The 13931-nt window shown below is 37.3% G+C and overlaps 1 protein-coding gene and 2 non-coding genes across 3 annotated transcripts in view; 2 read left to right on the top strand and 1 right to left on the bottom strand.

Annotated features, from left to right (window-relative positions):
* Window positions 1-12048, bottom strand: part of zgc:113232 (uncharacterized protein LOC541546 homolog) — a 40542-nt gene extending 28494 nt beyond the window's left edge. The window contains exons 1-10 of the mRNA XM_049584881.1: window positions 11943-12048; window positions 9096-9180; window positions 7707-7772; window positions 7045-7214; window positions 5549-5698; window positions 3736-3789; window positions 3554-3607; window positions 1247-1300; window positions 971-1024; window positions 371-424 (exon numbers count right to left, since the gene is read on the bottom strand). Of these exons, the coding sequence (XP_049440838.1) occupies window positions 371-424; window positions 971-1024; window positions 1247-1300; window positions 3554-3607; window positions 3736-3789; window positions 5549-5698; window positions 7045-7214; window positions 7707-7772; window positions 9096-9180; window positions 11943-11963 (762 nt within the window). The 5' untranslated portion in view covers window positions 11964-12048. The remainder of the gene's footprint in view (window positions 1-370; window positions 425-970; window positions 1025-1246; window positions 1301-3553; window positions 3608-3735; window positions 3790-5548; window positions 5699-7044; window positions 7215-7706; window positions 7773-9095; window positions 9181-11942) is intronic.
* On the top strand, window positions 7828-7899 carry trnap-ugg (transfer RNA proline (anticodon UGG)). Its single transcript has one exon. It is a non-coding gene; the product is annotated as a tRNA-Pro (tRNA).
* Window positions 9438-9509, top strand: trnap-cgg (transfer RNA proline (anticodon CGG)). Its single transcript has one exon. It is a non-coding gene; the product is annotated as a tRNA-Pro (tRNA).
* Window positions 12049-13931: the final 1883 nt, after the last annotated feature.

Raw genomic sequence — 13931 nt, forward strand, 5'->3', positions numbered from 1 at the left:
ACACCCAGTTTGGTTTTGAGTACATTTAGTTTATCATTACACTCACTTCCATTTAAGTTATGTGAAATAAACTTATTTTTAATTACAACTCACATGTGGTGTCCCCACTTTGTCCAGCCTTGAGCCAGATTGTGACAAATATAACCATATTCAAATTATAATAAAATATTGTGTTTAAAGGCCTAAAAAGCAGTTATGTGAGGAGTCTTTCATGGAAACCAATAAGAGAAAACAGATTTTTAGACAGAATCACGTAAAAAATAGGAAGAACTGACACAAATGTTTTGTTTCTTTGCTGCAGTTTCTAACAAAGTTCAGTTCAGCAATAAATGTTTTCCCCCACAGAGAAGTTGAGGTTGTGTTTCCTTACAGTCTCACCAGGACCTCCGACTCCTCCGCGAGGTCCCTCCATACCGATGTCACCCTGTTGACAGGAAGAGACATCACATTTTAATAAGACATCAAACATCTACTGGAGCTGGTCATAAACTGGTAATATACAACATAAAATAATTCATGTAATAAAATATATGTCAAAAAAAGGCAAAAGTTTCTTTCACAGCTCATCAGCAGTGATTTTTAAGGCTCATTATTTTATCAAATCAACTGAAATTGTTTGTAAAATATTCAACACAACTGTTTTGGAAAAACAGTTGTGTTGTTTTGTAAAGAATTGACTGATAAAAGAGAAGTTTAACTAATTCAGTTACCAAGAGGTTAATTCTTTGGCTTAAGCGTTACAAGGACAGTGAAAATATTTAAGATCATAAGAATACATAAACACAATTTAGAATAAATCAGTCAGAACAGAATTTATGGCTGAGTAAACCAGGAGTCGCTGCTACTATTTACTGTGTGGTATCACAGCACTCCTATTATCTCTTTGAAGTTACTTTATTAAATGTATTTCAGACCCCTTTCATACTTAAGGCGTGTGTGTGTGTGTGTGTGTGTGTGTGTGTGTGTTTACCTTTAGACCCAACTCTCCTGGATCTCCTGGGTCTCCGAAAAGTCCAGGTTCTCCCTGTTGAAGAAAAGAGATTTAGTTTCTTAACATGTTTATTATCTTGTATTATAAATCCTGACGGATCAATTTAATTAAAGGAATTTAGAGTTTATGAAGCCCAACATAACAGAAAATTACGTTTTAATGATTGTAAATTTCCTGAACATCTTTCTTTCATGTCTTGTTTTTGTGGGACTCAGCAGACCTTCGCTGTGGGACACTCAGTGGTGTTAAACTCACCATGGCTCCAGAGAAACCAGAGGCTCCTTCATCTCCTTCAGGCCCAGCGTCGCCCTGCAAGAGGAGACGTCAAAGGTCAAAATTAAACAAATAAACAAGAACAAACTTGGTTCACACACATTTTCATGGAAAAAATTTTTTTCAAAAGTTTTCCATGACTTCTCAAGGACGCTTCTTAATTTTTTTTTTCATGTCCCACTTGCCTGGTGTTTTTACAAACATATCAAATTCAAACAATTCTATTCAAACAAACTGAATTTCCCCTCAGGGGGATTAATAAAGAATATAAGATAAAATAAAAAATAAAAAAAAAATTCAGCTAGCCGGCAAATATGAAGGTAACGTACGTGCTGGAAAACAAAACACCAAACACTGACACCTTAGAGCTACATTACTTCGACAGCTACAGAAAATAAATTTGCTGTTATGTTAAGTTACATGAAAGTTTATCCACAGAAGATTACTGTAACAGTTTCATCACACACACCAAATTTCCATCACTTTTCCAAATCTTTCAAATATTTTTACTAATTCCATGACTTTTCCAGGCCTGGAAAAAGTGATTGTGAAATTCCAGTTTTCCATGACAGTGGGATCCCTGAACAAAAAATACAAACAGCTTTCTGATTTCTTAACAACATTTTTTAACACTCAAAGGCACAGTGACTAAAACACAAGGTCATATCGTTGTTTTAAAACTTTAGTCAAACAGTTTTAACTATATTTTCATATATACCATATAAATTTGTTTAGGTTTTATCTGTTAAACACATTCTGATCTCATTCAAATTCTGGAAAACTTCAAATTATTCCAAGTATTCAGAACAAATCTGTGTAAAAAGACTAAAAGTATCTGCAGAAAACTAAAACAACTAATTACCTTTTCGATGTTTTTTTCTTTTTAATTTCGCAATGTGGTTTGATAAGTTATTGTTTTACTGTACTTTCTATTCATTTTAATCAAAGAACTGTTTTAGTTTCGTTTAGCTGATGAGTATGTTTTTAAATATATTATATACTATATTTGAGTATTATTTGATTGCCCTAACGTCAGAAAGTGTTGTGGCCTCTTACTGAGAAAAAAAGAGCATTTTTTTTTAATCTGATCTTTTACTTTTACTTTCTTATGTGGCTTTTTAACGTCCTTTCCAAGTGTCTCTGCAGCGCTAGTTTCATTTTCTTTTTTCACTTCTCTACACTTTGTTCCTAAATTCAATTTTACTCTTACTTTTGTTGTCTGGCTTCTGTTTAACAGCCTTTTTTAAGTGCCTGCAGCTTTAGTTTTATTTTTACTTTTCTCTTCTCTTTAGTTTGTTCTTTAATCCAATTTTACTTTCACTTTCAGTCTGACAGCTACTGTGCACTATTTACTGATTATACAAACATATTTGTACATAATATATTTACATATCCTTTATATATTTAGTACATTACACTCTGCAACTATTCTGTGCAATTTTATTCATATAGTTATATTATATCTTAATTTATTTATTTAGTACAATGCTACATACCATGTTTGTATTACAATTATGGGTGCATTATCCAATTGTCCATCATGGGCGTATCTGTCTCTAAGTGAAAGGTGTATACAGTGTATTTTGCTTTATTTTATTTTTATTGTTCTCTTGTTTTATTCATTTATTACTGTGTCACTTTTTTCCTTTTGACTATTGAGCTACACATATACAATACGATGATGTCACTACAGTGTCAGAGCTGATGCATTTATTAAGGCTGTCAATCAATTAAAAACCTTAACTGCGATTAATCACATGATTGTCCATAGTTAACTTGTGATTAATTGCAACATAATCGCACATTTTTTATCTGTTCTAAATGTATTTTAAAGGGATATTTTTTTAGTAGTTTTTATTTCTCTTATCAACATAAGAGTGGACTCAGTTTTTTAAAGCAGCTCAACGTACTTCGGCTGTAACCAAATTCATATTGACAGTAAACGCAAATAACTTTGGTCTTGTCGAGAGAATCATCTGGCAGGGTTTTAAAGCTGAACGTGCTGCTCAAAAGACGCCTTTCTTTATCCATTTCTGCTCAGGGAGGTTTGTTTCTGCTTGCCATCTATAACGTTACTGCTGCATCACTTCCTGATTTCTCAAACAGGTGGGCTGAGGGTCATAATTACAGAATGTGTTAATCGCACATCAAATAAATTAGCGGCGTTAAAAAGCATTTGCATTGACCCGTTATTTACGCATTAACATTAATAGCTCTAGTACATATCTATTTAACTTTTCATGCATGGTGATATTCAGTATCAGTGCTGCTGTAACATCGTTTACTGACCACTGGTCCAGTGTCTCCTCCTCTTCCACGAACCCCTTTGGTTCCTTTATAACCCTGAAAGCAAACACATTAAGAAATAAGCAACAGAAATACCTGGACATGCAGCTCTGATTTCATTCTTATGTTACTCAGGTTTTCTCATCATTAAACAAACATGCAGTTATAATGTTTTAGTCTTTCACCTCTCTGCCTTGAGGTCCTGGCTCACCGGTTTTACCCTGCAGACCTCTGGATCCCTGACAGGAGACAGAAAAAGAATCATTTATTGATTGATTCCTTGTGTGTACATGCAGATGAATTATTCCTGTGAAGCAGCTTGTCCAATTTGTAACAGCTGGACAATCAGTGACAGACTGCCCCACACAGGACAGAGCATCAGTCTTGGCCCCAGGTAACGACTGGTCAATGAGAGCGGACATGGACAGTCAGCTTAAATTTCTCACAAGCATCACCACCACCACACTGAGATCCGATATTGTCCTGTGGTCAGAAACTGATAAGCATGTCTCGCTTGTTGAGCTGACGATCCCATGGGAAGACGGCATCCAGGAGGCATACGAACAGGAAAAGTTGCAGTACGCTGAGGACAAATGACGAGAAAAAAGCCAGAGAACAACAGCTTATCCAGTGGAGGTCAGCTGCTGCCGCTTTGTGAGCCTCTCAACCAGCTTGCCAAAGCCCTAAAACACCTCTGAGGAAGCAGAAAAGGGAAGCTTTTGGCTATGGCTACGACGAAGAGACAAGAGCTGGGGGAACCAAGAAGCCATGCAGTGGAACCACCTGGAATCAGAATCCAGCTGCAGGGAGCAGCACGGAGACGTCCCTGACCATTGCTCCACCATTCTGAGATGTTCTGGTGATTAAAGGGGCGAAACATAAGTTAAGTATGGTATATCCACGCTGCAGCGGGTACCCAGGCACTGGTGGAGGTGCAACAGGTAGACATGCCCCGCAGGTTTCACCACCAACTTGTCAAAAAATATGTTTCTGCATGTGCTTTAAACTAAAAGTTGCACCAAACATACTGAGATAGAAATGAATGAATCTTAAGAATGAACTGATATTTCCGCACCAATTTCTGTGTAAATCTGTAGAGTGAAACATAAACTGTTGTGCTGCTGTAGAAAAGAATACAACAGGAATCAGTCAAGACATTAAATGCATTAAAAGCAATAAACATGACAAAATAAACAAACATGACATGCATCACAAACAGTGATATATCTGCAGAATTTGACTCAGCTTCATTAAGTATCTTCGCTTTGGGATAATTTAGTTCTGTGTGTTCATGACATGAATCGCACATGGCATAACGGATCCCTTATTTACCTTTTATTTTACCACAGGTGTTCTATTGGCGTCACAAAGACTGCATTAACTCAGATTCAGAGTGTTTAAATTCAGTCTATATGTACTAAGACTAGTATATGATGGTGCGTAGTGATGTTCTAACTTGAAAGCTGACGTTAGACAAATTTAAAAAGATATACTGTTCAGGATTTTCTTAACAATGTAGCTATAGACTCATGAAGTCGGGGCTTTATAAAAAGGCAGCGAGCAGATGCCAGACTGTAAGCGGCAAAGAGAAGTGTAACATCAAACAAGAGTGAATCTGGGGTTGACTATTACTTTCACTTTAGCTGGTGGGTATATTTACAGTAACTGACAATCTTGCACAATATGGACAGGATGTGCTTCCTCTCTCACTGTGTTCATAAATAACTTTGACAACTACTTCAAATCACTGAACTATACAGAAAAATTGAATAGTAAGGATTAAAAATGGTTTACATATTTCAAATTGCAATATGAGTGGCATTTTAAAAAAGTCTAAAATCTAATAAAACTTGCCTTAATCTGCAGGAACCCTTTTAAAATAACTGGGAGAAGAGGAAGTGGGTGAATGCAAAGAGGAAGGGGCAGTTTGTTGCATGAGATGATAAACAGTGCTGGCTGAGAATAAAGAGGCTGTGATGGGATGAAATGAGTTTGCACCTTTGGTCCTGCAAAGCCAGCGAATCCGGGCTGTCCAGGCTCACAGTCGCACTCTGTCGGCCCCTCCTCCTCCCCGAGCGCTGCGTCTACCCCAGACTCCTCCTCAGAGGAGTCGGTGTCTGGTCCTGCTGGAGGATACTCATACGGGACCTGAAACACAACAACGATGCACCTGAGTGAAAATACACACAGAGGACTGTCTGATGGGACACTGGTGCAGGTTGAAATAAGAATCTTTTCTGGCATTTAGCAAAGGGAGATAATGTTGAGACCTACATTGGCTTTTTATACGGACTGTCCTTAACTTGTGTCGATCTTTTTAAACTTGATAGTTCCTTTGCTTTACTTTAAAAAGGTCTTTGTAGCTGTAGCTGGGAGGTGGTTCATAAAAATAAAGTTGTTTTGCAATTTGACTTTTGATTCACTTTACCAACTTTTACTTTTCTTCATCGTTTCATGTTGAAATTAAGTTAAAAGGGTGTCAAATGTGACACTGTAAGGGTAAAACAAATAAATCTGACCCTTATCCAAACAAAGTGGAGCCCTAAATGTTGTGTAGCCTCCTCTGTCTGCTCTTAGCTCTATTAGCTTAGCCTTATTATCTTCTTAATGCACAATCATGTTATATAATCTTTATTTTTTTAAGACAACCTGGGCTATCAGAATATGTATGCTGCAATGATATCACATTAATGTATGAATAGTTATATAACCATAAATACAAAAGAAAAACAAAGACAGAATTGAATAGCACCGATATTTTCTAAAATCACACATTCAACAATAGTTTTTAAGACTTTGAGCTCCCAGCCTTGAAGCTCAGGGGAAGAAGAAATCAACATTGTCATAAACACAGATCAAAAAGTATTTGCATTTCTTTCATCAAAGTCCCTACTGTTTTTTGTCTAATAGGTTAGTTGTACCATGAAACAACAGAAGACATGTATTATTGGATTAATTATCTTTTTAAAGCCTCCAAAAAACACTGCTGTTCCATGTTGGATTACAAAGCCTCTGAAAAAGATGCAAGCCCTCATGGGAAGGCTACAGTGGAGACGAAGCGTCAGCCGTTTAAAGTGAGTTTTTACAGCCTGTTAGGAGCAGTGAAACTTTAAATAGGCACTTCTTGCAGTTTGCTAACAGTTCTTCTCTGTTTGAAAATAATATATCATATAGGCACAAACCTTACTGCCAAGAAACAATTACCCCCGAGAGCAGCTGTGTTTCTTCTTAGTGTGAAGACTTCAATAAACTTTAAAAGGTCAGAATTTGCACTTGTGGCAAGTTTTGTAAGAAATAAGCTGGGGTTTCTGACACAAACTGTGAGTACAATTTAAAAATGTCAACGTTTGTGGTAATAACAGAAAGACCTCCAACACACGAGGGTCTGATTAAGAATGTTAAACAACTATCAAAAGTGTTTCTATCTGATTAAGGTCATGAGGTGTGATGAAAGACTGATGCCACTACAGACGCCCTATCCTCAGCGGTCATACCTGCATGGTCTCTGTGTCCTCCTTGGCGTAGTGGGACTCGGCCGTAGTGGCGTAGGGGAAGACGTCCTCTGTGATCATGGTGACTTGGGTGGGTTCAGGGCCGTAAGGGTCGTAGTCCTCCTCTGGCCTCTGGTCCTCATCATAGCTGTGAGTCGGCTCAGGTGGATACTCTGATGGGACAGTTTGACTTTTAGTCCTTCGACTGAGTGATGCATCTCTACAGTTAGTGCTCCATGTTCACAGTCGTGGGCTTTTGTTTGGACAAAAATACAAGCTAGGGGTCACATATTATCTATAGTGAAAAAAAGAAAAACCTAATAGATAAACAAATAAATATAAGGATAATTAATGACAAGAATAAATGAATAAACACAACAATAAATAAAAGAATAATCAAATGGCAAAATGAATAAAGGCAAGAATAAATACATGTTGACATAAATATGGAAACAAACAGATTATGCATAAATAAATATAAGTTGATAATTAAACAGGAGAAACATAAATATCTTGAATTTATTTCTACATTTTTGAAGAATTTCTGTATCTCTATGTAATGAGGTAGGACTTATTTCTGTATTTGTTTTATTATTGATACTAACATCATTTTTCACCCTTCATGTAATAATCAGGTTGGAACCAGTCAGGGTCGCTGTGCTCACCTGGCTGAGGAGAGGCGAAGTTGTCGTAGGGGTCAACCAAGGAGCCTTCATAGGTATGTTCCTCACCTGGACAGACATCACGTTAAAAACCTGTACTGTTTGGATTAGCACATGTGTAGGTGGCTCATTGGTCTAGGGGTACGATTCTCGCTTTGGGTGCGAGAGGTCCCGGGTTCAAATCCCGGATGAGCCCGTGCTATGAGGAAAAATTAAACCTCACCTCATAGAGGAAATATTACTTCTGTAACAGTATAAATCATTCAGGACATTCACCGATTGCGCCACAAAATAACACCCAACATGTGTCAATCCACAGGCAGCTGAGCAGTTCTTTATCTAGATAAATGACTCCCACTCCCATACAGGACTGCATATGACAGGATTCCACTGTTGTAAACACAATTTCCAGAAAAAAAAAGTCTCCACACATTATGGTCAATGCTGTCATTTTCTTTCAATCCATTATCAAGTTAAAATACAGAACATTTTCAAGTTACAGCAGAAAAAACACTTTCAGATTATTCCAAAAACAAAACTATTTTTCTTTTGGCTGCTAATCAGACTAAGTAAAAATTATGAAATATTCAGTGGGATTTTGTTCAGTGCAACACGAAGATCGCCATGTTGCACTACCATGTTTCTACAGTAGCCCAAACAAGGACAAACCAAACACTGGCTCTAGATAGGGACATTCATGTTTTCACGTCGGCCACTGTAGTTGGAAGCCCATCTGTGACGAGCAACATCACAAAAACACTGATTTGTTTAATTCAGGTTTTTTGGGTTTACTGTTTTAAATCAGCGCAGAGGAAGAGACCTCTGCCGATGATAACTTCCTGAACTTCTGGATCAGAAATACAGTGAGCACACATAAGCAGATGGTGGACTAGTGGCCCATCTGTGACTTGTCAACAGCGTTCGGGCAAATAACAAGTTTTAACAAGAAATTGCTTGACTGGGAGAAATTTTAACTGGCAGCAATCTGCAATCCTCACTGCTAGACGGCACTGAATCCTCCTAAACCCCACACACTGGAGCTTTAAGATAAATATGTAAGCTCTGGTGAATTCTGATGGTTATTTGTCTTTACTTTCTTATATTTTCCAGACAACAATTCAGTGAAAGTTGTTGTTCCATCCCTAACACAAACATATCTTTATTCAGCTCTCACTTTAATATTTAATTTAACTGTGTCCTACATATGGAACATTATTTCATAATTAACAAGAATCAAACTAATCAAGGTTCGCTTGTTTATAATTTTGTCTCCTTTTGTTGTCCTGTAAATCAGGAATAAACTGTCACTTTATCAGCTGTTGATGATTGATGAATAAAAGTGAAACATCTAAAAGAATCATGTCCATCGTGGTCGTGTGTGGCCGGTCTGACCTGAGTGATATCCAGAATATTCATCCTGGCAGAGAGAAGAGACGACACACAGCATGAACACCAGCAGCCCAGAGAGGAGAGACGCCTGCAGGGGAAATACACACAGGAGCATTCATTAAATATCACCTAACACTTAAACAATCTGTGTGAAGACCAGGACCGACCAGGTCTAGTCCAGTTCACAGCAGGAGGCAGACCAGTTCTGGCAGTTCAACAGTTAATGTGGCTTCTGATTTTTGGAACCGAATAGACAGCGATTGAAGATGATAAACAATTTTGATTTATTGTTGGCACATCAGAACTTCTTCTTCTTCTACTGTATGAATTATTAAACTTTTGTGTGGCTCGTTGGTCTAGAGGTATGATTCTCGCTTCGGGTGTGAGAGGTCCCGGGTTCAACTCCCGGACGAGCCCTTACTTTAATACCCAAAATATCTCACAGACATGTATTACCTCTAAAACTATAAAGTGATGGTAAATGACTGAACCAAAGGATTCCGCAAGAGGGTCATTAACTTGTAAGCGAATAGACTGTTGGTGTAAACCCCAGAGCCTAATCCATGAATGAAATATGCTAACTGCAGATTTATGTGCATCCATGATAAATCAGGGAAGTGTTTACATTCATGGAGGAGATTCACTGTTTTAAAGCTCCTGTGGCTGCTGAGGGTTCTAGCTGCTCAGATGAGACTCTGCTAGGGTCTGTGTGAGAATTAAACAGACTGAAAGGTTTCTTTGTCGGGATGAAAACCGCCAAGTTCTTCTCAGACTCATCTGACATTCCTCAAGCTTCACTGTGAGCCTCAACAACAACTGAGGAAAAACCTCAACACTGAACTGAGCCGGGAAAACTGTGCAGTAGGCTTTGATACGAAAGGACCTCCAAAGGACCTCTAAACTGATACACATGGGGTCATAGACCCATTTTTTGAGAAGTTTCACTTCAAGGACCTCCATCTGAAAAGAATTTGGTTGCTAAATCTGTAACAGTTAAGGAGAAAACTGAGGAGGAAGTGAAACCTGTGACTCACACTGGGCTCACTTTTATAGAAACTTAAACAGTGAAAATAAATTGTTCCTATTATCTGAGGACTCCTTGGAACTCCCTCAGAGATCCCCTAATCCTCTAGGGACCACATTTAACATAACCAGAATTTCCTTGTGTGATTTCTGAAAGCTCGGTTTGAGATTGCAAGATATTTGAATTTTGGAAAACTAATAGAGGAACATTTTGTAAGTGGAAACGTTCCAACTCTCGAAACTTCAAATCACCTGTCTGTGACTGTGTCTCTCTGCTTTTAACTTACATCATCTTTTAAATCAGAAGTAGAGAGACAGAGCCACGGACAGCTGACAGTCATCGTAGACAACATTTTATATTCTAGTTTTTGGTCAAGAAATACTGTAATACTGTTTTCTCTTTCTTTCTTTTTTTAGAAGAAATTTAAGAGGCTTATTTGATTAAGTAAAAATGCAACAAAGAGCAGAGTCAATGTTTATTTTTCTTACACAAGACCATAAACAAAAAAAGGGGAAAGAATTAAAAATAAAGTGTTTAATTTGTTAAATACTGACCTGAGAAACATTCTCACTACCCTGCTATTTAACATGAACCTTTTTTGCCACATTTCTATGTAGTATGAGAAGTTTTATCCTAAAACGATCTTTTATTAATCTGAGCAGTTTTTCAGGACTCTGCTGGATGTTCAGCATGATGCTGTAAACAGTGTGAAGAATGAAGCAGTAATTCTGACCTGCAGGACCTCTGGGGCAGTGAGGTGAGACACACTTCATGTTCTCGTTGATCTTTGTAGTTTGTTATTGAGAAAACATTTTTTTTGTCATTTGAGGGTGTTTGGTTTATTTGTGGGCCTAAAATTAAAATTTTCTCACCATGATTATACTTAGCAAACCAAATAAAAATGCATCTGTGGAGTCCACGTGGTCTGACTGTGGTTTGTTATATCTTCTTACAAAAAAATTCCAATTCCTGTAAAAGATCTGGCTTTGTCTATCATGCAACTTTCAAGAGAAAACAACACAGGCAGCCAGCTGACGAAATAAAATCTGTCATCATAAATCACGATGGAAAATGATCCACAGAAATGCTCCCTCAGCAAAACAACTCCGTAAGAGAAACTGAATAACACGTTACTTATTGTTTAACAAACACCGTCGGAAACTTTGTCAACACGCCTGAATGTGCAGAATAAAGCCAAGTACATTCTCCTGTTGTATTTAAGAAAACAGTTAGCACACCACAGTGTATGCAGGAACCACAGAGCTGTAGTACTGCTTTGACACCAACGATAAAAACATATAAAGGTTTTTGTACAAATACCATTTGTGTTAATCAAAGCTTCTCTCTACAGGTCAGTTCAGTATAAATTGAGTTTAGTTTTCTAAAACAGGTCTTGTGCAAAGGTAAATTAGTAAGAATTACTTTAATGAATAGTTCAAGCTGTAAAACCTTAGATTTTGCCGTTTAAGAAACCAACTAAACCTAAATAATACAGAAAAAATGACATTTTAATATGGTAATGAAGAACTCGTATACTTAAGGTTCAGGTAATAATAATAATATTTAAGGCCTGGTTTTCATGACACATGATGACACCCTGGGAAGCACTTCAAAGAAAACATGCTGCTGTTGACCTCAAATGTGCATCTACAGTTTGCTCCATTTAACACAGCCAAACCTGGACAGTTTCTACATATTTCTTTTCATAAGCAGAAAAAACATTTCATTTTAATCTCAGTTGAAATTCCATCCCTGGTTCCATCGGTGGGTCAAACACAGACCAAACCTGTAGGCCCCTGACCAAACCCAGACCATCACCCTCTTACCTTGCAACTGGAGGCTCCCATGGTGCTGCAGAGACCCTCAGACTAGACCAGACCCTGCGCAGGACGCTTACAGGATATAGATGAGGATTATAACGACCTGACTTAGCTTTCCCTGAGCAGCTCTCCTCACAGCATTATCGCCCTGATGGTTCCCCCTGTCCTCTCTCTGTCTCCTCTCTGTCTCTCCAGGATCCCTCAGGTTCCCAGGCACTGACGGGATCCTCTCAGTCTTTTTTGTTCTTCTCGTCCTCTATCTCTGTGTCTCAACAGGGTGAGAAATACCTGAGCCGGAATCCAGCAACAGCAGAGAAGACAAGAAGAAAGAAGAGATGGATTTGTGTAGAAATTTCATGCAAAGTCTAAACTTTAAGTCTAAACAAAATCCCACTGAACATTTCATAATTTTTACTTAGTCTGATTAGCAGCCCAAAGAAAAATAGTCTAATATCTGAAATCTCCATCATGAAGGAATTCCTTTGCTCACAGCCTAAATTTCGAGCAAATTTCACTTAAAATTGTTGAAAGGTTTTCAACATATCCTCCTCACAATAAATCATAAAATATAACCACGCCGAAAAGCCAGCTTGCAATATGACAAAACTTTCCACTTTCCAAGAGGCTGCAAATACTTTATCAATCTGCAGCTAGAAGTGGATCCTGATTCGTTTCTGCAGCTCAGCCCAGTTTCCTTACTGAACAATAAACATTATCCTGTCACAATAACCTTCATTATAAAGTCAAGAGAACAAATCTTTCACAACATGACACAAAAAGGTTTTACAAAATCACTTTGAAAACAGGAAGAACGAAACTTCATTATGCTGCAAAATATCTTAATGAGATTTATTTTGAATGGGCGTGGCTGAACACTGATGTGAACAAGAGCTGCAACAACAGAAACACTTTTCAAAATCTGTAACTTTCAAAGTAAAAATGCCGAACACACGATGTTTCCAACTCTTCAAATGTGAGTTTTTGGCTTTCACGTGTCTTAATATTACTGTAGATAGAATATCTTTGGGTTTCAGACTCTTGGTCAAAGAAAACTAGACATTTAATGATGTTTTTTCAAAACATCGCACCTGCGTGTAAAAGTTAGCCAGCTGGATAGCTCTGGTACATTTACAGAAATGTTGATTGCTGCACATTTCATTTTCTTATGATGTGTTTTTTTTTTACACCAAACAAATAATTGTGACAGTAACAGGCAGATTATTAACTTATAAAATAATTGAGTCGCAGCCCTAATTTTAAGCGGTAGTTAATAAGTATGAGTTTAAATTAAAGTCACATACAGAATCTGAAGAACAGTTTCAACCTTCAACATACAATCAATGTCTTTTTATGCCCCTAAACCGTGGAATTCACTGCCTCCAGACATTAGAATGACAAACTCTCTCTGTATTTTTGAAAGTAAATTTAAGACCCATCTTTTTAATGTAGCTTTTTGATGTGGCGTAACATTACAGTCTTGATTTTGAAGTTTTAACCACTGGTTATTACCTTATTTTATCCCTCCTTATTGTTATTCTATTTTATTATTTTCTTGCTTTTTATTCTATGGACTTCTAATAATTTTTTGTTCATTTGTTCTGTTTTGTTTGGTTTGCTTTTTTTAATATTTTATTGTTTTATTGTTGTAATTTTCTTGTCTTTATGTTCAGTTGTTTGTCTTATCCTTTAAATTGCACTGTGAAGCACTTTGGGCTGCATGTTTGTAAAGGTGTTGTATAAATAAAGTTGAGTTGAGAATAATTTTACCTTCACAAGTCCATTTAATAAACTGTGATCATGTGTAGTTTTTAAACAATAACCTGCACATTTTAGGGATTTAGAATCAAACAATTTGACATTTTTCCCCAAAAAAATCAAAACTTCTTGACTCCCACATTTCAAAATACCTTCCAGGGTTTCTCAATGACTGCAGAAACTTTGAATTAACACTCGAAGACACAGCAAAATTAAGCATGACCTTTGACCCAGAGATTA

The sequence above is a fragment of the Epinephelus fuscoguttatus genome, linkage group LG8, assembly GCF_011397635.1.
Source record: "Epinephelus fuscoguttatus linkage group LG8, E.fuscoguttatus.final_Chr_v1".
Taxonomy (NCBI): Eukaryota; Metazoa; Chordata; class Actinopteri; order Perciformes; family Serranidae; genus Epinephelus; species Epinephelus fuscoguttatus.